We start from the raw sequence: 23,876 nt of genomic DNA on the forward strand, positions 1-23,876 counted from the left end.
TCAAATTTTAAAATTTTTAAAATGCCTGGGCGAAGAGGTAGGTCTTTACCTGGCGCCGAAAAGATAGCAAAGAAGGCGCCAGGCGTATCTCATCAGGGAGGGCGTTCCATAGTTCGGGGGCCACCACTGAGAAGGCCCTAGCTCTAGTTATCGTTCTCCGTGCCTCCCTATGCGTTGGGACACGGAGAAGGGCCTTCAACGTCGAGCGCAGCGACCGGGTAGGTACATAGCGGGAGAGGCGTTCCGCCAGGTATTGCGGTCCGATGCCGTTAAGGGCTTTATAGGTAAGAACCAACACTTTGAATCTGGCCCGGAAACATATTGGTAGTCAGTGCAGCTGGGCCAGGACAGGTGTTATATAATCAAATTTTTTTGTCCCAGTAAGAACTCTGGCCGCAGCATTCTGCACCAGCTGAAGTTTCCGAACCGTCTTCAGAGGTAACCCTACGTAGAGTGCATTACAGTAGTCCAATCTAGAGGTTACCAGAGCATGGATAACTGTGGCAAGGTTCTCCCTATCCAGATAGGGTCGTAGTTGGGCTACCAGCCGAAGCTGGTAGAACGCATTCCGTGCCACCGAGGCTACTTGAGCCTCCAGTGACAGGAGCGGATCTAATAAGACCCCCAAACTACGGACCTGCTCCTTTAGGGGGAGTGTAACCCCATCTAGGGCAGGTCGGACATCAACCATCTGGGCAGAGAGCCCCCCCACCAACAGCATCTCAGTCTTGTCAGGATTGAGTCTCAGTTTATTAGCTCTCATCCAGTCCATTATCGCGGCCAGGCAGTGGTTTAGTACATTAACAGCCTCACCTGAAGAAGATGAAAAGGAGAAGTAGAGCTGCGTATCATCAGCATATTGCTGGAAACCCACTCCAAATCTCCTAATGACCTCGCCCAGCGGCTTCATATAGATATTAAAGAGCATGGGGGACAGAACTGAATCCTGCGGGACCCCATATTGGAGTATCCAGGGACTCGAGTAATGCTCCCCAAGCACCAGCTTCTGGAGACGATTCTTGAGGTAGGAGCACAGCCACTGCCAAGCAGTGCCTCCAACTCCTAAGTCCGCAAGACGTCCCAGAAGGATACCATGGTCGATGGTATCAAAAGCCGCTGAGAGATCAAGGAGAACCAACAGAGTTACACTCCCTCTGTCTTTCTCCCGACAGAGGTCATCATACAGGGCGACCAAGGCTGTTTCTGTACCAAACCCCGGCCGAAAGCCCGATTGACATGGATCCAGATAATCAGTTTCATCCAAGAGAGCCTGGAGCTGGTGAGCGACCACACGCTCTAAAACCTTGCCCAGGAATGGAACATTTGCTACCGGTCTATAGTTGTCAAGATTTTCAGGGTCCAAGGAGGTTTTCTTTAGGAGCGGTCTCACCACCGCCTGTTTCAGGCAGGGTGGTACCACTCCCTCTCGTAAAGAGGCATTGATCACCTCCTTGGCCCATCCGGCTGTTCCGTTCCTGCTAGCTTTTATTAGCCATGAGGGGCAAGGATCCAGAGCAGAAGTGGTCGCCCGCACCTGTCCAAGCACCTTGTCCACGTCCTCGAGCTGAACCAACTGAAATTCATCCAATAAAACAGGACAGGACTGTGCTCCGGACACCTCATTAGGCTCAACGGCTACAATATTGGAGTCAAGGTCCCGGCAGATGTTTGCGATCTTATCTTGGAAGTGTCTCGCAAACTCATTACAGCGGGCTATTGATGGTATTATTGCGTTCTGAGGACCAGAGTGTAAAAGTCCCCGAACAACCTTATAAAGTTCCGCTGGGCGGTTAGAAGATGACTGAATGGAGGCAGCAAAGTACTGCTTCTTCGCTGCCCTCACCGCCTTCACATAGAGCTTGGTAGAGATCTTCACAAGTGCAAGACCACAGCCGTCGGGAGTTCGTCTCCATTTGCACTCAAGCCGTCTCCTTTCTTGCTTCATCACTCTTAGCTCCGGGGTAAACCACGGAGCCAATTGAGCTCTGCAGAGGAGAGGGCGCACCGGGGCGATCGTGTCAACTGCCCGGGTCATTTCCGTATTCCACAGATTGACCAGGGTTTCGACAGGAGCGTCAGTTTTATCAGCCGGAAAACTCCCCAGAGCCTTCTGAAAACCTTCAGGATTCATTAGTCTCTGGGGGCGGACCATCTTAATAGGTCCTCCACCCTTGCAGAGGGGAGAAAACATTGTGAGCCTACACCTCAATAGGCGATGATCTGTCCATGACAGAGGAATAGATGTAAAATCCCTCACTCCCAGATCACCATCCCCTGCTCCAGTAGCAAAAATTAAGTCTAGAGTGTGCCCCGAAATATGCGTAGGGCCAGTAACAAATTGAGACAGCCCCATGGCTGTCATGGAGGCCATGAAGTCCTGAGCCGCCCCAGACAAAGCGGTCTCGGCATGAATGTTGAGATCCCCCAATACCATAAATTTGAGGGATCGCAACACCAAACCCGAGACCACCTCCGTCAGCTCAGTTAGGGAGGCTGTTGGGCAGCAGGGTGGACGGTACACCAACAGTATTCCCAGTCTGTCTCGCTGGCCCAACGTAATATGGAGACACTCCAGACCATTAGCTACCTGGATAGGGTGCCTAATGAGAGGGATGGAACTTCTATAGACCACAGCGATTCCCCCTCCCCGACCCTCAGATCTACCCAGATGCTGAACCGAGTACCCAGGTGGGCACAGCTGGGAGAGATTAATGCCTCCCAGATCGCTCACCCATGTCTCAGTAATAAACGCCAGATCGGCCGCCTCATCCACAATTAAATCATGGATGAGGGAAGCTCTATTATTTACCGATCTGGCATTAAGAAGCAGCAACTGGAGATCCGAGAGTTGGCTGATAGAACTACCAGCAATCCTGTGGATGTGGGGAGGACCGGAACACGGTACAGCCACCAATTGTCTGTGCCGAGTTCTCCTCAACCGGCATGTCCTCCTCACAACGCCATACCTCCCATTACCCGTCACTACGCTAACAGGGGCCCCCTCTGGTCTCCCCTCCCAATACCCTATCCTCCCACCCAGGCACATAATAAAATAAAATAAAAATAAAATAAAATAAAAATACACACACACTCACAACATACAGTCATACAAACATCCACTCATTCCATTCAGGTCTACACAACAACCACAGTCCCATGCTCCATGCGCACCAACGCAGCTCTCAAACCGTTCTTCCCGGGAAAAGCACCACCTGGAGCCTGGTCCTGCAAGGTGCCACGTGCAGAGCAGGAGCCCAAGAAGGAGAGAGCAGAGATGTTGGCCAAGCAGCAACAGCAGCAAAGCAGGCAGATGGCTCTCCCTCCCTGGGCGGTGATGGTCCTCTTCCCTTGCAGGCACTGGATCTCCCAAGCCCCCTCAGCCAGCCGGCTTATATATCCCCTCCAGAGAAGGGACAGGTGGAACAGTATCAGGCACAGCTGGCTGAGTACCTGGAGCCTGGTCCTGCGAGGTGCCACGTGCAGAGCAGGAGCCCAAGAAGGAGAGAGCAGAGATGTTGGCCAAGCAGCAACAGCAGCAAAGCAGGCAGATGGCTCTCCCTCCCTGGGCGGTGATGGTCCTCTTCCCTTGCAGGCACTGGATCTCCCAAGCCCCCTCAGCCAGCCGGCTTATATATCCCCTCCAGAGAAGGGACAGGTGGAACAGTATCAGGCACAGCTGGCTGAGTACCTGGAGCCTGGTCCTGCGAGGTGCCACGTGCAGAGCAGGGGCCCAAGAAGGAGAGAGCAGAGATGTTGGCCAAGCAGCAACAGCAGCAAAGCAGGCAGATGGCTCTCCCTCCCTGGGCAGTGATGGTCCTCTTCCCTTGCAGGCACTGGATCTCCCAAGCCCCCTCAGCCAGCCGGCTTATATATCCCCTCCAGAGAAGGGACAGGTGGAACAGTATCAGGCACAGCTGGCTGAGTACCTGGAGCCTGGTCCTGCGAGGTGCCACGTGCAGAGCAGGGGCCCAAGAAGGAGAGAGCAGAGATGTTGGCCAAGCAGCAACAGCAGCAAAGCAGGCAGATGGCTCTCCCTCCCTGGGCAGTGATGGTCCTCTTCCCTTGCAGGCACTGGATCTCCCAAGCCCCCTCAGCCAGCCGGCTTATATATCCCCTCCAGAGAAGGGACAGGTGGAACAGTATCAGGCACAGCTGGCTGAGTACCTGGAGCCTGGTCCTGCGAGGTGCCACGTGCAGAGCAGGGGCCCAAGAAGGAGAGAGCAGAGATGTTGGCCAAGCAGCAACAGCAGCAAAGCAGGCAGATGGCTCTCCCTCCCTGGGCGGTGATGGTCCTCTTCCCTTGCAGGCACTGGATCTCCCAAGCCCCCTCAGCCAGCCGGCTTATATATCCCCTCCAGAGAAGGGACAGGTTGAACAGTATCAGGCACAGCTGGCTGAGTACCTGGGGCCTGGTCCTGCAAGGTGCCCAAGTGCAGAGCAGGAGCCCAAGAAGGAGAGAGCAGAGATGTTGGCCAAGCAGCAAAGCAGGCAGATGGCTCTCCCTCCCTGGGCGGTGATGGTCCTCTTCCCTTGCAGGCACTGGATCTCATTTTAATTCCCTGCTACATAATATTCATCTTACTTATTTTATTCGGGTATATATTTCATGTGGCATCCCAAGGTGCACAAATTTGAGACAGTTAAAAATCTGTAAAAATCCACAAAATATTAAGATACAGCAGTGATCCAGGGCAAATAAAAATATTGGAGCATTCACTAGAAGCAAACACCAGCAAAATATGAAGCATAAATATTTTTCAAGAGGCACCAAAACACTAACAGTGTTGTTGCCTATCTTAGCTGAAGGAGGAGGAACATATTCTGTATCTTTTATCTTTAAAACAGGAGTGAAAAATGACACATTTTTTAAAAAAATGTGAAGGAAGAGTTTTTGTCTTTAAACCTAAGAGAAGATATAAAGTAGACTGTTATGTCCTTGTAACAAACTGATTGTAACTAGGAGCAATTTAGATCTTCTGAGGTTATGTTTATATTTTGTGTGTATATGGGTGTGTGTTTTGTGAAGTGATTTATTTATTTATTATTTAATTTGTACCCCGCCCTTCCTCCCAGCAGGAGCCCAGGGCGACAAACAAAGTGCTAAAAACACAGTAAAACATAAAAACATCTTAAAATACATTAAAACAAAACAGTGTTAAAAATATTTAAAAAATAACTTTTAAATAGGGTTAAAAACATTATTAAAAACATATTAAGGAATTCTAACACATATACCTCCAGATAACTACAAACAGTAATCTTTCAGCCTTTCCCAATTCCTTATTATTCTCAGCCAGCATGGCCAATGGTCAGGGGTGATAGGAGTTGTCCAACAATATATGGTGACCCAAGATATGGAAAAGTTGATCTCAGCAGTGGCTAGATTTCATTAAAGGTGAGCCAGCATCTTCCATTGTTACTTCTTTTGTGACAAAAAGATAGCTGGCAAATTCTTGTGGGTGAAATGCATTGCCTTGGAGATTTGTCACACATGTCCTTACCTACTTTGTTAGATTTCACTTCAGGAAGACTTGTAAATCAAGGATAAAATTCAATTTTGTACTCTTTGTTCTTACTCATCCCTGTCTTTTACGACCTTCTCCAATTCCACTTCTTCAAGGCAGTGTCTGAATAAAAGATGGAGTATCTTAGGAAGATATGTTAGGAAGCTGCCTTATACTGGGTCATTGATATTGATATTGGATATTGGTCCATCTAGCTCAGTATTGTCCACACTGACCGGCAGCAACTCTCCAACATTTCAGGTGGGGAACATTTCAAGTCCTACCTGGAGTTGCTGGGGCTTGAAACTTGGCTCTTCTACATTCAAAGCAGATGCTCTACCACTGAGCTGTGTCCCTTTTCCAGATTTAAAAGGACTAGGCTTTAAGACTTAGAATTGATTCTGCAAATTTCAGCCTATATTTCTGTATACAAATGTTGCAACTACTATAGCACTGAATTATTATTATTAATAATTAATTGATTGCTTGATTGATTACATTTATATCCTGCTCTTCCTTCCAGAAGGAGCCCAGGGCTGGCCAGCTGATGGCATGGGTGCTACAAATGGGACATGCTACAAATGGGACATGCAGCAAGAATTTGTGCCACACCATTTGAACAATTCCCTTGTCTATAATTGCATAACATTATATTACACTCTACAAGCATTTTCTGTTTTTTTTTAAAAAAAACCCCTAGTGCTATTAGTCTTATCATGGTAACTGAGTGCTTTTGGTGTTATTTATAAGCACTCTCATTTTAGTAATACAGATAGTTTAGGGATTCAGGCACAGCGACTCTGAAGGCAGGGTATAATTCTGGGAACTACACATTTATTGGCTGTTTGTGCACATGATTTCTGATCTGGTAAGGGATATGTACATTGGAAACTTTTTTCCAAACATGCATTACCGTTTTTTCAACCATGCATTGACTCATCCAGTAATAAATTTGCTTGCAAATAGGTCTGCAAAGTTAGAGCCATTAAAAATATTTACCAGCCATTTGTGGCTTAAAATTTTTTGTAAAGCTTCCCTGCATGATTTCTTGTAGAGTCTACAGTGTAGACGATTCTTATCACAAACAAACAGATCAGTGACCTACCTTAAACATTTATCATGCAATTGGTGCAGCATTGTTCCAACAGGATAGGTCACTTGTAGTAATTAAAGTGGTGACTGTGATCCAGAAATGTGAGGACAAGATTGTTCCCATATTGTCAGAGGAGAGAGCATTTATGAAGACTACATTTTGGAGCCTTCTAATCCAGTGGAGTCTGGTCCACCAGGGCTACTGGATCACAGCCCTCCCAGTGAGAATGTCAACCAATTTTTACAAAATGCCCCCCACTCAAAGCTACACATTCTTTCCCAGTCCACACATATTTTATAATGTCTTGAATTTACAGAGGTTTGTGAAAGCATTTATTTAAATCCCGTTTGCTGGCCAAGCAGCTTCCTGTTCTCTGCACCACTCAGCCAATCCTAATGCAAAAGTATAGCTATGACAAAGAGGTCCCTCCCAGGACTGTCTGCTTGTGAGCCCTGCTAGAAAGTCTCCTGTCTGGATATGATTCTGCATCCTTCCCCAAACCAAGAAGATATTCTCCCTAATCTCAGACATAACAGACGCTGATTATGATTAGTCTGGTGTGATAGACTCTGCACATAAGCAGATATTACTCCACATTTTCAGGACTGAGTCATGCATTGCAAATCTGTTCTGCTCTGATGTGTCCTGATTCAAATGAAACAATATTTGTCTATTGGTTGTTATACTTTGTTCTTTTAATTTAGAGAAAAATGAGTTTTGGATTTTTTTTGGGGTGGAGAACTGCATACAACTGGAAGCCAGCGTTCATCACATTATAAAGGTTTTTATGTGTGTGTTTAGTTTTTTGCCAATAGATGTGTAGGTGAAATCAGAACATGAATTCAAAAACTTATGTCATGTGGTATGGCTTAATTTCTAAATAAGAGGTGTGGAGTCAATCTTGTCTTAAAATCATACTTGGCTCCCTTAGATGGAAGCTCTTCCATTGTCCATAGATGTGCAGAAAAATTATAAATTTTTAGTGAGGAGACAGTGGCACTTTGCACATGTGTAATGGCACATTTTCTTCAATAAGAGCTTTACAAGTCCTATTGTGATGAGAACAACAAGACTAAAAATTGCAGTCCTACTAAGTCAAAATGTTACCAGCCACCAGTTTTAAAGTATATGCACAGATCCCTACATGTGTACCTTAGGAAGTTGCACCTAGTTTTGTTGCACTAATTCTTGCTATTCAGAATACCCAGATTGTATATTTTGCATCAGATCTGGTTATATAAAAGCATTTTGTCTAATGTAGTAATTTAATCTAGTAAATCTCTCAAACTGAAATCCTAAACATGCTTACTAGGGAATAATCCCTATTGAACCCAGAGGAACATTTCTGAGTAGACATCTATAGGGTTGCGGTGCAAGCCTCTCTGAGAGCTATTTTGCCTCATTTTGTTATATAATTCTGAAGAGAGAAACATGCCTAGCATTTTTCAAAGGCAACTAAAGGAGGAAGTTGCTTTATAGGAGGGGTTGCCAACATGGTGTTTTCTAGATGTAGCTGGACTACATCTCTCATCATTCTTGATCATGGCCTATGCTGGCTTAGGGTTGGAGTCCAACAACATCAGGAGGACACCACATTGGCTACTCCTTCTTTATAGCTTCTTAGAAAATCCTAGCTCTGTTATCAAGAAGTCTTTTAAAAATGCTCATTGGCTTAACTGTGTTCACTAAATTTTAAAGGAAAAGTTGTTTCTATGATTTTCCAGTCTAAGATCTAAAGGTTTTTATAATGATGACATTATGCAATGCATTTGAACCTCATACATTCCTTATATGAATGTTAGTATATAGAGAGATTAAGCTGTGAAACAGCTCTCTTTCTACATGACCATGAAGAAGAAACTGATGGTTCAAAAGTATTCAGCATCCTGATTACCTCAAGAAAGAATAGACTTTTAAAGCAGACTAAAATCAAAACAATGGACAAACATAAAACAATCTGATAAGTTTTTCCTGCATTTCCATGTTTAAGTCTGAAAATACTTAAGAACATATATACAGGGTAGAAACATACTGTTGTGCTGGTTCCAGTGCATCTCCACCTGTTTTCTGAAAACAAGGGCACACGATGCTAGTCAAACTCAACCCCTTTTTATTCTAAAACCTGATTGAATCAGCTTGAGTGCATTTTAAAAATTCAGCTTCAGACATATTTCGCAACTGATTGGTAGATTAATCTGTTGCATCTCCAAGTGTGACCAATGGAAAAGCTTTGCTGTAGGCTCAGGCACAGACAGTGATTGGCTCAACACTTTGCTATGGGCAGTTCTGAAAGATCTGAAGTTAGCAGTGGGGAAGAGAAGTGTGTCCAGCGAAGGGCAGAGTTGCTTCAAAATGCAGCCAGAAAAGCCAGTCTTGCTTTTAAAGTGAGTAAGGTGTCCACAACCTTTGTTACTTCATGTGGACGTATGTGTTATTTTCTTGATAATGTTTGCTCTTTTAATATTAGAGCCACCTCCTGCCTCTTTTATTAACAGTTTTAGGAGCCGATAACTGTTGACAAGAATAAACACAGTGCTGTATATGTGTGTAGAAAATATCCTGTAGTTTTCTCTAGGTAGAGATTCTCGAATATCAGATATCTGGTTGTTGGAAGTGTGTATCATTTTCTTTCTTGTAGCAGTGGAGCCTCTGACACACATTGGCTGAAACTGATGTGATGGCATGAAATGTTCTGCTGCTTTGAGAACAAAGCCATTTTTCAGTTCTCAGAGTAATGTTTCAACTTGGTTGGCATCAAAATCTTACATGGGATTGTTTTAAGACTGGGATAATGTCCTGGACCATAGGAAAGATGATGGGCAAAGAAGTCCCCAAAGGAAGGGAGGCTGAAGGAAGGATGGGCAACAGGCAGAGGACAAAGAAAGGATATGCAGGGGCTATGAAGAAAAGATAGGGGCATGCGGGGAAAAGGGAGAAAGAGACAAAATTGAGAAATGTGACTGAATAGAGAAGGGGTTATGAAGAAATTTCATAGCACTTAAGATCAAGGATGGGTGATGCTATGGTGGGGAGGAGAGATGAGAAAAAGAAAGGTGCCTTCTGCTAGGTCAGATTAATTGTCTATCTGGCACAATACTGTCTACATCAGGGATAGCCAATATGGTGCCCTCCAGATAGAGAAACTAAGCTAAGTAATCTTGCTCATCATGGATCACAAGAATCCTTTTAAAAATGTTTGGCTTCTGTGGATAACAAACTTTGTTCCTAAGTTATTATGTTAGCATGCATTTAAGGCCACCGACTTTCTTTTATTTCAAGCCATTTTTTGAGAATTCATGATACAATGTGACAGAATGTTTTTTGAGAAGAGACTAACAAATCAATCCTCATGTTGCTCAAGATGAAAGAGGTATGTAAAACTTAGACCTTCTTTATTGTCTTTCATAAGCTATTAATTGTTCTTCTGGTATTTCAATTATGTATTTAAACAGATCCAGCAATGGGAACAGAATCTAGAGAAATTTAACATGGATCTCTTCAGGATGCGCTGTTACCTAGCCAGCCTGCAAGGTGGAGAGTTACCAAATCCAAAGAGCCTTTTGGCTGCTGCCAGTCGTCCTTCAAAGATGGCACTAGGAAGGCTAGGTATCTTCTCTGTCTCATCTTTTCATGCACTGGTGAGTTGGTCAGGGCTTCATATAAAATGTAGAAATGCATAACAACAACCCCCCGAGATGTGAAGGTCCAGAAAAAAACTGGAAAATTTGGGGGGGGGGAAACAGTTTTTCCCCATTTTTTTCTGAAGCCTTTTTGGTATTTTCCCAAAATATTGAAAAAAATGAAGAAAAATTGATTATGTAATGTTTTATTTTAGCATAATGAATAAAATGTTTATTTGAATATTGGTCCCCCCTTTTTCTCAGTTCTTTTTATTGGAATGGATGCTTTATGTCTGCATAACACTGTGGAGGACTAGCGGAGACATAATAATTTTCTTTGTTATTAATGTTGCTGGTTCCTTTTCTTTTTTTATTGTTTTTTGCCTGCTCCTCATAAACTTGCAAAACAAAAGAGGTTCCTTGAAGTTCAGATTCTCCTTGCAGTTCAGGAGCTTGTAGCTCCATTTGTTACAAACACAAGTAAAAATTTTAAAAAGTAAATTCAATTTGTAATAATTGTTTGAATAAAATGTACTTTTAATATACCAAATGTGATAATTTTATGCCAAACCAACTTGTACATAATTACATTTTATGTTCCTGAAGTAACACGTTGACTTTCAATCTGTAAAAAGTTGTAATATTGCATTTTTCAATTTTTCCAAAAATTGCCATTTTTTGCTGGAAAAACCTGGAAAAAAACTGGGTTTTTTCGATGGCTTCACAATTTCTGGAAATTTTACATCTCTACCTCCCCCAATACTTCTGATATTCTGCAGATAAATGTTGAGTAACTTCCATAAGCAAGATTGACCTTAAAGTTATAGTTTTGTGACCCTTTTTCTGTCTGAGGAAAAACTGCTTTAAAATGACTAATTTATTTTATTCATTTATATAGACCATTTATACCCGGCTGTTATCCAAAGATCTGAGGATGGGTAACAGCAAAATTCAATATAATACTGTGTCCATATATAAGATAATAAAAACACAATTGAAGCAAAACTACAACAAATACTAAATATCAGTAACTATTCCCAAAAGCCTGGGTAAAAAGGGGAGGAGGAGGGGGAAGGGGAAAGAGAGAACTGGAAGGAGATGGGGATGGGGGGAGGGGCAAGGGAAGGGGCAAGAGGGAGGGGATAGGAGGAGAAGAGAGGATGGGTTTGATCATTTGCATACTTTTTGGGTTCAATGGGATTTATTTCTGTGTAATCATGTTTGAAAATGGAAATGGACTGCCTTCAAGTTGATCCCAACTTATGGCGACCCTATGAATAGGGTTTTCATGGTAAACAGTATTCAGGGGGGGTTTACCATTGCCTCCTCTGAGGCTAAGAGGCAGTGACTGGCCCAAGGTCACCCAGGGAGCTTCATGGCTGTGTGGGGATTTGAACCCTGGTCTCCCAGGTCGTAGTCCAACACTGACCCAGGGGGAGGGGCAGGGAGGGGAGGAGGAGGGGGAGGGGAGGAGGAGGGGGAGGGGAGGAGATTGGGTGGGTGGGCACTGGGCAGAGGGGAAGCCCCTTTCCTTTCCAAAAGGAAAACACTGTGAACACTATCATTGTTTTTCAGGGTTTCCTCCATTTTTTCTTCTACAGCAGGCACATGTAGCCTCCCACCCAAATTTAAACCAAAGCTGTCCCTGGCCACATCCACACCAGGCCTTTACTTCACTTTGGACAGTCATGGCTTCTCTCAAAGAATCTTGGGAAATGTTGTTAGTGAAGGGTGCTGAGAGTTGCTAGGAGACGCCCTGTTCCCTTCACAGACCTTCAATCAGAGTGGCTGATTGTTAAACCAGTCTGGCTATTGGAGCTCTGCCAGTAGAATAGGAGTCTCCTCTCATCATCCTTCACAAACTACACTTCCCAGGATTCTTTGGGGGAAGCCATGACTGTCTCAAGTGAAATCAGAGTCTGGTGTGGGTGTGGCCCCCTGATTAGCCAAACCCAGCAGCTGTGAGCCTGTCGTTTAGAATACTGATAGCTGGTTCTTACTGAGCATGTCCAACACTATCAATCAGATCAATGCAAAATTTCTTAAATTAATTAAAAAGTAGCCAGGCATTTTTAAAACTTTTAAACTGCAGAAGACGAAGGTCAGAGTATGGGGCAAGATGAGTAGTAGAATTACAGGTACTCTGTGAACATGGCTGATTTTTAATGAATTTCAACAGATTATGAGAACTCTGACAGAAAAAAGACCCAAAGGGATCTGGGTTTTTTTCTCTCTTTTTAAACTTTGAACACTCTATTCTTTCTGACTGTTTTGTGTATCACCATAAAAATTTAGAGGCTTGTTAAGCAAGTGTTTCTGAGTTCAGGACTCTAAGTTTTGTAAGGTTTTGTTTTGAAATGAGCTTATGGGAAGCATCAGAATGGCATGGGGGTATTTTCCATTTAACATTGTGGAATGTGAAAAATCCACGCTGGCTATAGTATACAGCCACTCTCGTGGCTGTATGACAAAAGCATTTTCATATTGGAAAAGGCATGAACCATCTTGTGGCGATAACACACATGATGTTTTTGCCCACATGCTCTGGGAAGCTGTAATTGGTCACTGCTGTAGATACAGTGAAACAGATGAGTGTGTGATCATCACACATGATCTCTATGTGGCTTTTACTTCTTCCATTTGTTCAATAGAAGTGCTTATTGTGTAGGAAATTTGTAACATTTGAGAAGTTGTAACTAATGAGAAGTTCCAATCAAAAAAGCAGAATTCATTGTCCCTTTTTTCTCTAACTCCCCTGCAAAGAAATTAAAACAAACCAGCCCAAAGCAACATAAATGATATTTTGTTGAAAAATGTGAAATAAAGAGATAGCATAACTTCTACCTGCTAAATTCTTGTAATATGGTATATTAACCATATTATGTATATTGCTGATGTATTTTTAACTATGTTCATCCGGTTATCATTAAAATGTATAGCTGATTGGTAAATAAAAAAGAATGACTACAATCCCTTTTAAAATATCCAATGAAAACAAAATAAAACTTTAATCAGCTTGAATTTTTTTTTTAGAAAAAATAATGTTTTAAAAGCAGAGCTTGAAAAAGTTACTTTTTTGAACTACAACTCCCATCAGCCCCAGCCAGTATGGCCACTGGATTAGGCTGATGGGAGTTGTAGTTCAAAAAAGTAACTTTTCCAAACTCTGTTTAAAAGCTCAGAAACTTGCCTTGGGATGCTGGCATTTGCCATATTCCATTAAGAACTATAAATTCAGCCTTACAAAAAACACAGTTTTCCATGCATGTTTGAATGCATCTTTCACTTTTGGAATTCAGTCAAAACACAGCTTACAATTCTTTGCTGGTTACTTTGCAAAAACTTATGTGGGTTTGGCAGGAGGTATTTCACAGAGAAAGGATAGTTAGTGTTTGTTTGTTTTTTAAAAAAATGTATTGGGCTGCTAATTTTACCTGGAAGTAAATCATACTGAGGTCAGTGACAAATAATTTTTGCACTGTTAGTTGCCTGAATTTTCAAAAGGAGGGATAGCTACTTGCAGTATTTATTCAGAAATTATTATCATATCTCATAAGCCTGTTTTTGGAAAGGATGCATACTTTTTGTCTTCCCTCAGAATACTGAATGAAGCAATTTCCTCATCATAAGTGAATAGGGCGTATATAGATGTATTTTTGAATAAATCCAGTGGGGTCATCAACCTTCCTGGACATGTTTCAGGCTCATCTTACAATTCATCTTTTATGTCATATTTCATTTTAATTATGTTTTTGTTACATTTGGTTTTGATGAACAAGTTATGAAGAGCATATATATAGATGCCTGTCTCTTCCCCCTCCCTCCTTTTCTTTTTCTGAATTAGATCTGCTCTAGAGATGAGGCGGCGCTTAGGAAGCGAACACTTTCTCTGTCACAGAGGGTACGGAGCAAGAAAGGTTTGTTTTCCTCTCTTAAGGGACTGGACACTCTTGCAAGAAAGACAAAGGAAAAAAGGCCTTCTATAACACAGGTAATTGCCAGTGAATTCATTAAAAAAAGTCTAGGAAATTGTTGTAAAATTATCAGTGATGTAAAAAACAGATTATTTAAATTAGGTGGCCTGCTTGGTTACTGCAGACAGTGGTGTGCAGAACGCCAACAGTCATTATTTTATGCACACACGCACACACGCACACATGCACCATGTTGCATTGGCAGTTGCCTGTAGCAGTTTCCACATCAGAGATGGTCTTGAGATATCTCTGTAAGAGACTACTCTAGGGCTGTCTAGCTTAGGGCTGATGAAAGTCACTTGAAATGTGTGTCCAATCTAGCATTCATGTACTACTGGGATAGATCTTACCTCGAGATATGTTCCAGTGCTACTATCTGTGGTTTATTAATTTGAGACAGTAGGGTTTGAATCTGGGGCCTTGTCCATTCAGTCATCTACTGCTGAGTTATGACTTCCCAGCATCAGCAATATGCAGGATGATCAAACATGGCACTGGATTTGCTGTTGTAACTGGATTTGCTGTTGTAACAGTCAGGCCTTTCTGCAAGGCAAAGCTAAGTGATATGTTGTTCTCAAATGACAAATGAGATAAACAGACATGGATAGGCTGTTTATCTGAACAAAACCAGCATCCACTTTTGTCAGAAAGAAGACAGTAATTAATTAATAGATAGAGGAAGTGTAAGCTCTCAATAATGGACAGAAAAGTGATGATTAAGATGATAACTCTCCCAAAATTGACATTTTTATTTCAGGTTCTGCCAGTAGAGGTTACGACTGTGGCAGCAACAATTAAGTCAATTAATTTTTGTGCAGAACAGAATCAGAGTCAGTAAAGGGGGGTTATATAAGATGAGCAGGAAGGGGGGTTGGGGAATCTCCAATTTAGAAATGTATTACCTAGCTAATTAAATTCAACATATTATCCCCTATGTAATGGGAGATACAGGTAAGCAATGGGTAAGTTTAGAAGGGACTCAAATAGAAGAGATTCCCCTGAAAGTTTTTCTGTATTTCAAAAATAATTTCATGGTCTGAAATATAGAATAGGTTTACACAGCCGATGTCTGATGCATGGATAGAGAAGCTACCAGATTTGGTTCCTGGCTTATCTCCTTTAATTCCTTTGGCATTCCACCCATTGTTTTATAGCAAGTATTGAGCTTATGACATCTCTGGATGGTGTGCCAAAGGGTTTTATCATCGTTGTGATTATTTATAAATGAGCAACCAATTTCTATGGAAAGGCTCAAAGTCGACCTACAGGAAATCCTCCTCCCATGGCTATTGGAGAGCCAACTCTTAGCCTTCTCAAATAACGTAACTATAAGGGAGAGTGCAACTAGCAGGCTGATTGGGTTTGAAAATCTTACTTTGGAATTTCAGGAAGACTTCCAAGGGTTGATATTCAATATCTAGGAAATACTGTCAGATAAATCATGTGGAGAAACATCAAGGGTCAAGATATGGTGGGAAAGCAAATTAGGATTAAATATAGAAATATAGGATTAAATATAGAAATATAGGATTAAATATAGAAATATAGGATTAAATATAGAAATATAGAAAGAGAGAACTGGGTGACTCAGTGGAGTAAACTACCTTATAGGTCAATTTCAATAAAACATAGGGAGATATCTCTCAAAATACATTAAAAATGGTATTTTACTCCCAGAAATCTATCACATGTAAACCCAGGCTGCATGCCATATTGCTGGTGAGGCTGTCAGAAGATAGGCACATTTTTACACATGTGGCGGGGTTGCAGACAAATTCAAACGTTTTGGAATGCAATATTTGAGGAGATAGGACTAATAAGGGACCAGCGATTGGATCAGTCACCTCAGTTAGCAATGCTGAACCTGTTTTTGAATGAAGGTATGGACTTGAGCAATAAACCTCTGATCAGTCTCCGATTGTTGGCAGCACACCATTCCATCGCAAGGTTTTGGAAAGTGTTGGAAGGGACAACTAAGGCATATTGGTACTGGGTAGTATGGGAGATATCATTCCTGGAAAGACAGCACACAGAACTGGGACAGGAGGGAAATTTGTTTGTTCGGTGGGATTTTATTTGTTATGTAAGTATATCTGCCCTTTATTTAGTGCCCCAAGAGAAAATTTTTTATCCCCGCTGATTCATAGAACCATAGTCATGAGTGAGTCCAAAAGTGTGGTTTTCCTTTTATCCTTGGATCAACCTCATATAATGGTGGCCACCGCAAACTTTGCTCTGGCGGCAAAGAAGCTTAGAGCTAGTTATGTTAAAACTTATAACTAATATGTGTTTTAAATTTTTTGATCTGTTTCAATTTTTATTAAGTTTTATGTGATATATTACACACTGTTTTATGTATCATCCTTGTGATTCTTTTGTAACAGCCAATGGCTATATACATTTTTCAATAAACAAAAACAAACAAGTATATGAGAAAATGACATCCCCCCCCCCCCCGAAGCATATGAGAGGATTTGGAACTTGTAAAGAACTATTCCCCCATATGAGCCATTCCTGTCAGTAACCTGAAGGAAAGGGGGGGGAGGAAGCTAATTAATTATGTAATTATATATGTAAAGAAGTGATTAATATGTCTGAAAATATACCTGTATGAAAGCATGAATTAATTAATTTTATAATTAAAAAAAAAAAGAAGACATGAGGGTGGATTCTCAGTTGATACTAGTTTCCTAATCACAACTTGTTCCTTAGAACTAATTTCACTAAAACAGCATACCTTCAGTAAATAGTGGGGACATTTAATAGGCAATAAAGGGAAAATGCAGGGTATATGGACAGAACATAGCCAGTACAAATAAAATAAAACTTTATATTTGCTTGTGAAATCCACGGTGACACATAGGCTGCCTCTTTCTCATGTTCTGGTCTGATGCAGGATTCCATGAAGAAAGAAGCAAGGTTGGAGGCAAGGCTGGTCAAAGGTTGCTGGACCATGGACAGCTCCAAGTCAGGAACTTGCTCTGACAGAGTTTGGGATCAGACTGAGGTCCTTTAAGCCTTTGACTCCATGCTTCGCAACCTTGAAAGAACTTCACAGCCTTAAAGGACTAATCCTCTGGCTAGAAAATGGGCTCTTCTTCTCCATTCCATATCCTCCCTCCTGGTGCTCTTCCTATGCTGCTGGACTGGTGATGTATGATGGGAGGCATCTGGTTCTTCATATTCAGGGACAGGTGTCTGCAAGGGTCCAGACTCTGGCCCTATAGACCCTGGTGTTCTGGGAGGTTCCTCTTAGAGTTCCTGTTCAACAGCTTCAGGTGCAATGACCTCCCTGTCTTCAGTAGTCAGCTGTCAGCCCTGACCCAGACCCAGCTTCCATCTGGTGCCTCTGCAGCAAATGGTTACCATATAATTCCTTGACATTTGGTTGTTTGGTAACCAGCTGATATCCCATGCCACTGTAGTACTAGTTTGTATGAAGTCACTTACAAAACCAGTGTTTGTGAGGTTTTTAACATTTTTGTTCCAGTCTTTTTAAAAAAGAAAGTATTTTTCTCTGTGTGTTTGAATTGGTGTATCTTAATCGATCTGGAAAGTCTGAAAAAGATTGCAATTGATACAGTCACCAATTTGAGACTAATTTAACAATGTGCACTAACCCTAACTTGGATCCATTACAATTGTACAGCAAAAGTCCCCACTGAAAACGTTGGAATCTGTGATATATTAATATGATGATGACATATGAATATGGCAAGAATAATTCCCCGATCTCTCTTGCACATAGCATGTAATAATGAATATATCCTTGTAGTATTATTTCCAGAGTTTTCATTCAAGTCTATGTTTAATCTTGGATCAACTGTAAAAGGTAGCACATATACCATGAAATATTTTAGGTGTTCCAGTTTGGTGTTCTTTCCTTACATGAGCAAACTTAGCATTACTGTGGCTCAGGAGCAGACATCTTGATGGGAAGGCAATATCACAATGGCCAGGGATACTGTTGAACAACAGAATTGGTTAAAGAGGGGAGATGGGTCGGAATTGCAGTCTCTTGGCAATGTAGCATTCTAGAGGCATCTTGTCAACCACAGACCTACCTCTCTCAGTACAAAACTGTATCCCTAATGAAAGACTACTTCATTTTATAATGATTTTTAAAAAAAAATAACTCCTTCATATCTGTAGGACCTCAAATCCATAATTTATTTTCTCTTGAGCCCAGATTTAATTTTACATAAATTTAATCTAAAACTGATACAGCCTCTTAAATGCATAACTGTTCTAAATATATTTTCTCCAATCTTTTATAAATGGAAGAGACTGGAAGCTACAATGTTTACCTACATTGGTTATCTGTCCCTTTATGTGGCATAATGATACATTGTTTGAAAAGTGATAAAGTATGGCAATTTATCTATAAATGACATAGGCCATATCTCACTGTAAATCTCTTTGGGAATATTGTTTAACCTAACCTAAATTCAATAAACCTAACCTAAAGAAAGTTCTTGGAAGCTAAGCAGGGTCAGGCCTGGTTAATACTTGGATGGGAAACTGCCTGGGAATACCAGGTGCCATAGGCTTAGAGGAAGGCAATGGTGAACCAACTCTGAATACCTCTTACCATGAAAACCCTATGAATCCAAAAAGATTCATAGGGTTGCCGTAAGTCGTAATTGACTTGAAGTCATGTAACAACAAAGAAAGTTGTAAATAGTACTTCTGAAACATTGGACAAGTATGAAATGTCAGCAGTAAGAACCATTGTTACCCTGTTGTGTATTTGCAAATCCCATTGGGTAAATTGGTTTCTTATAGGAAATCTCCCAGAGTGCTCTAGTTTGCTAATAGAAGTTGGGGACATTATTGGTGTATGTGTGGATGTGCGTGTGTCTGGAACAAGTGAGAAAAGCCTTTGTAAGGACTTCTTTCACTTCTGTAAAATATGAACTTACCACAATTGCACACTTTGATCAAATCATATTGCAAGTTTTCAGCCTGGAGATCAGCCCAGAATATCGCAGCTACCACTAAAGTCCTCATCTGATGATGGGTATTCTGGAACCATGACATAGCCAGGGACTTACAACCTTCATGTAGACTTTTATTTTATCCCACTTCCTTCAAGACTCATTTTAACAAACAAACCTTATGCCACATGAACAGGTCACTCTCACTTCTTTTTGAATTCTTACAGCTTGTTGAGAGGAGAAATTGCATGTTAATAGAATGATTATGAAGTGTGTGGCAAAGTCATGAGTGCTGTGAATCACTTAAAGCCTTAAACCTAGTTCCATATCTATGATACTTCGTAAGATACAGAACAATAATCAGAAAAGAAAACAGCTCTGCTGTTATCTTGGGATGTTTTCTCACGTTTCTTATAAAAAACCCAGCTATTAAGATCCATGAGAAAAATTACAACAGTGGTACATCAGTAGAACAGACTTTATATTAATAATTATTTCAAGGAGAAAGAATTTCATTGCCAACACACCAAGGAAGACTCGTGACACATGTATGATTGAAATGTTATATTTATTAAAATATAACACATAATCAATCAAATTCCAATCCGCCAATTAATAATCTCAAATCCTTCGGGCAGGTGAGACCCAACCTATCTATGAGGGTGTAGACCCTCCAAACCCGGAGGCAAGTCAGTCACATCATACTGCAATTCCCCAGACAAGGATGTGGGACAACTTCTCCCTCCTTGCAATCGGAGTCAGGTTTGTGGTTCCAACCTCCGCATCCTGGCCCCACCGTACAGGCGTTCACCATGATGTGCAAGTCGGTTCCACGTGGACACCCCCCGGATCCACACCAGGCATTACGCCTTGATGTTTCACCAGGGAGTGCCCTTTACCCAAATGCCTCATCCACCTCCATTTTTAACCCCAATTACCTCACCTGCCCGAATCCAACGCCACCAGAGGGGATCAGCTTAAGCTTGGTCCCCTCAACCCAAAGAAAACAAAGCCCCCAAACCCAACCTAAAATCCTCCAATAGCAAATCACACCCAATATCCGAAAGATGGACACCATCACCATGAAACAGATGCGGTGCATGAAAATGGATTCTGTCATGAGGAATATATGCCCCCCCAATGACAAAACTAAACTCCTAACTTTCCTATTCAGCCACTTTCTGGATCTGTCGATCCTGTTACCCCCTCCAAACACGACGCACCAGCATGTCGGACCACACTATAACAAGGTCCGGGTAAGACTGGATGAGTGCATTAAAATCACGGGTGATCTTCAGCAGCAGATCCATACCTGGCTGCAGCACCATATCATTTTCCCCTAAATGGACCACCAACATATGTGGCCGGTTAGGCGATGCCATACGCCGGCACACCAAAGGCATGAGTGCATCCCAAAACATGCCCCTCTGAGCCTCCCAGCCAACCGTCGCTCTAGCGGAAAGCTGCAGCTGTGTCCCGGCAAGCGTAGAGAAGGCTCTCCGATGGGCCCAAAATAAAATCGAGTGGCCACACAGGACGACCCTCGCAGGCACAGGAAGGCTCAGCACACCTAAGAAAGGAAAGAACAACACATTAGAATCAATACCTGATATAAGACTTGAAAGCGGAAGAACGCCACCTTCCAATCGCCTGAATATCCTGAATGCTCATGCCCACGAGGGCGGCGGCTGTAGCCGCCCCAATCCGAAAGTAATGCAGCCCATAGACTCCAGCATCGCGACCACTGGCCAACAAGGCCCGCCGAACAACGGCCCAAAATTGAAATTGAGTCAGGGCAGAACCATCCGCATGTATAAAGAGGTAACGCTGGCCCGCCGGCCTCATTGACAGAAATAAACGCACTGCAGCCACTGGGCACAATTCAGGGACCTGGCAAACTCTCAATGAAATAATACTGCCACGGCCCTTTTGATCAGTCTTAGAGACTCGAAGGGAAAGCCTAACTATATCTGCACCTAGCGTGCAATCGCCAAAGCAAAAGGCTCGATAGGACACATCGCGCTTCGAGGAAGGCAATACTTCACTAGGGCGAAAAGCACCATAGAACATCATCAGTGTTACTGCGGCGAACAGGTGCGACTCATACTGAGATGAGCACAGAGACCTAAATAAAGGCAGGATCTGAAGGAGAACATCGGGCGTGATTGGCCTCCTTCGGTCAGTGGGCCTGTGAGCGGAATGCGACCAACCCTGAAGGACCTTCCTGACCCTAAAATCTACAGAATGATCCTGCATTCCTCTTGCCTTGGAAATAAAGGCCAGCGCAGAGAGGTGTCCGGCGATGGTAGAAACGGAATTGTTTTGCCCTTTTAAATATAACATAAACTGCAGCAAATGTGATACAGGAATAGGCCACTCAGCCAATAAAGCACCACTGGCACGAAAAGCCTGGAATGTTGCATGAGCCCGCTGATACGCTCTCCGAGTGCTGGGAGCAAGCGCAGAAATTATGGCATCCCCAGCTTCTAATTGCCAAGGCTCCACAGGAAGAAAGGGACAGGGACAGAATCTTGGGCCGCTCCTGGCGCCAATTCCCGGAAACGTGCCATCTGTAAGCGTGAGAGAGCATCAGCAATGCAATTCTGCAATCCTGGAATGTGGCGAGCCACAAATAATATATCGCAAACATTGTAATACAAAAGCCCACACCAGACGCATCACCTGAGGCGATTTAGAAGTCTGGGTATTGACCACACACACTGTAGACAGATTATCGCACCAAAAACGCACAGTGCGATTTTGTAATGCCCCAGGCCAAATGTGGACCGCCACCACAATGGGGAAGAACTCCAAAAATGTCATATTTGAAGTAATCCCAGAAGCTAACCAATCTGCAGGCCATCTCTCAGCGCACCACTGAGACCTAAAGATTACCCCAAAACTGATTCCCCCAGCAGCATCAGAATGTACTTGTAGCTCAGCTTCCAGCAATAGATCCTCACGCCAAAAAGAGAGGCCATTGTAATTATCCAAGAAAGTCAGCCACATTTTGAAATCCTCCCTCATCCCTGACATGACCCTAATAAAATGAGAATGGGAACGAACTCCCTTCATAGCATCACAGAGACGACGAAGGAATGCCCTACCTGGCGAAATAACTTTAGAAGCAAAGACTAAGTACCCCAGAAGCTCTTGTAACTGAGCTAGTGTGACCTTTTTCAAAGACAAAACTGAACGCAACCTCTGCCTCAATGTTAACAACTTGTCAGGAGGCAGACGAGAAGACTGGGACTGCGTATCTAAAATAATACCCAAATATGAAAGAGAAGTGGCAGATTTTTCCGGAGCTAACGGGACACCCAATTCTGTAGTTAACTGCTCAAAAGTCCGCATCAAGTGCAAACAATGAGACGTGCCTGCAGGGCCAATAAATAGAAAATCATCCAGATAATGGGCAGACAAGGAAGAACCTGCCCTTGTCCTTAAAGCCCACTCCAGAAATGTGCTAAAAGTCTCAAATGCCGCACAGGACACAGAGCATCCCATAGGCATCGCCCTATCTACGTAATATTGTCCCTAAAAACGAAAGCCTAATAAATCAACATCACCCGGATGCACTGGGAGCAATCGAAATGCAGACTTAATGTCGCACTTCGCCATCAAGGCGCCCTTACCAGCCTTCCTCACAACCTTAACGGCTTCATCAAAGGAAGTATAGCGAACTGACGTATATAAAGATGAAATACCATCATTAACAGAGGCACCTTTTGGGAAAGACAAATTATGAATAAGGCGATATTCGCCAGGCTGTTTTTTGGGAACTACACCTATAGGAGAAATCCTCAAATTTGGTAAGGGAGGATTAATAAAAGGACCAGAAATCCGATCAGCAGCTATTTCTTTCTTTATTTTCACAAGGACTACAGAAGCCAGTGCCAAAACAGAAGGCTGGTTGGCAGAGGAAGTACGAACCCTCAGGCCTTCGAAAGGAATCCTAAAACCCTCCGAAAAACCATACCAAAGGCATCTAGCCGCAGATCTATTGGGATAACTATTCAATAACCTTGCTAAGGGAAACAACCTGATAGGACTACTGGCCTTGCGACGTACTGCCACTGTTGCCAGATCCACGTTAGGTGGTTGTTCCCCTGAACCCCTACGAGATGAACGGGCTCGCTGACAAGTGGAACTAGGGTGAGATCCCCCACAGATTCCACATGCGTGCCTAAAGCGACACGGGCGCCTGTAACAGCGTCCCGAACTGTTGAAGGCCCAACAGACTTGAGGGGGTTGAACCCGCTGCCAGCCCCGGATGGCACCAGTGGCTGAAGTCTGCGCACTGACTAAAAGATGCCCACTATCGGCTCTATCTCCCAAAGCGGGTCTGGCTGATGTCATAGACCGCAACCAAAGCCCAGGATGTTCGATGTCCCAACAAAGCGTGGGGTCCAAAGCCGCCCTTTGCCTAAAATTCTCGTCATACCACAACCACGCGGTCCCTGAGAATTCCCTAAAGGCTCTATGAATTATATCCTGGTATTTAATCAGAGACATGGCCCTGGATGGATAAACCTGAGTCATCACACCCATATACACCGTGAACGCGTTAAGCCAATTAGGCCATATGCGATCCACCTTCTTTTTTATCGCTATCTCCCGTTCCGAAATGTCTGAACGTTCCTTGGGTTTTATTTCAGATTCCCGAAAAAGGAGCGTGAATATATCTATATATTCACCACGCCAAATCTTTTCCTTAGTTGCAGGTAGCAAATGATCTCCTAAAGGCA

General features: G+C 42.8%; 1 protein-coding gene across 12 annotated transcripts in view; it reads left to right on the forward strand.

Moving 5' to 3' along the window:
• TIAM2 (TIAM Rac1 associated GEF 2) overlaps positions 1-23,876 on the forward strand; it is a 274,765-nt gene that overhangs the window by 119,610 nt on the left and 131,279 nt on the right. For all 12 annotated transcript variants that reach the window (XM_061624187.1, XM_061624191.1, XM_061624185.1 and 9 more), the window contains 2 exons: positions 10,050-10,235; positions 14,062-14,208. In XM_061624187.1, coding sequence (XP_061480171.1) covers positions 10,050-10,235; positions 14,062-14,208 — 333 coding nt within the window. The remainder of the gene's footprint in view (positions 1-10,049; positions 10,236-14,061; positions 14,209-23,876) is intronic.

The sequence above is a fragment of the Rhineura floridana genome, chromosome 4 (genome assembly GCF_030035675.1).
Source record: "Rhineura floridana isolate rRhiFlo1 chromosome 4, rRhiFlo1.hap2, whole genome shotgun sequence".
NCBI lineage: Eukaryota > Metazoa > Chordata > Lepidosauria > Squamata > Rhineuridae > Rhineura > Rhineura floridana.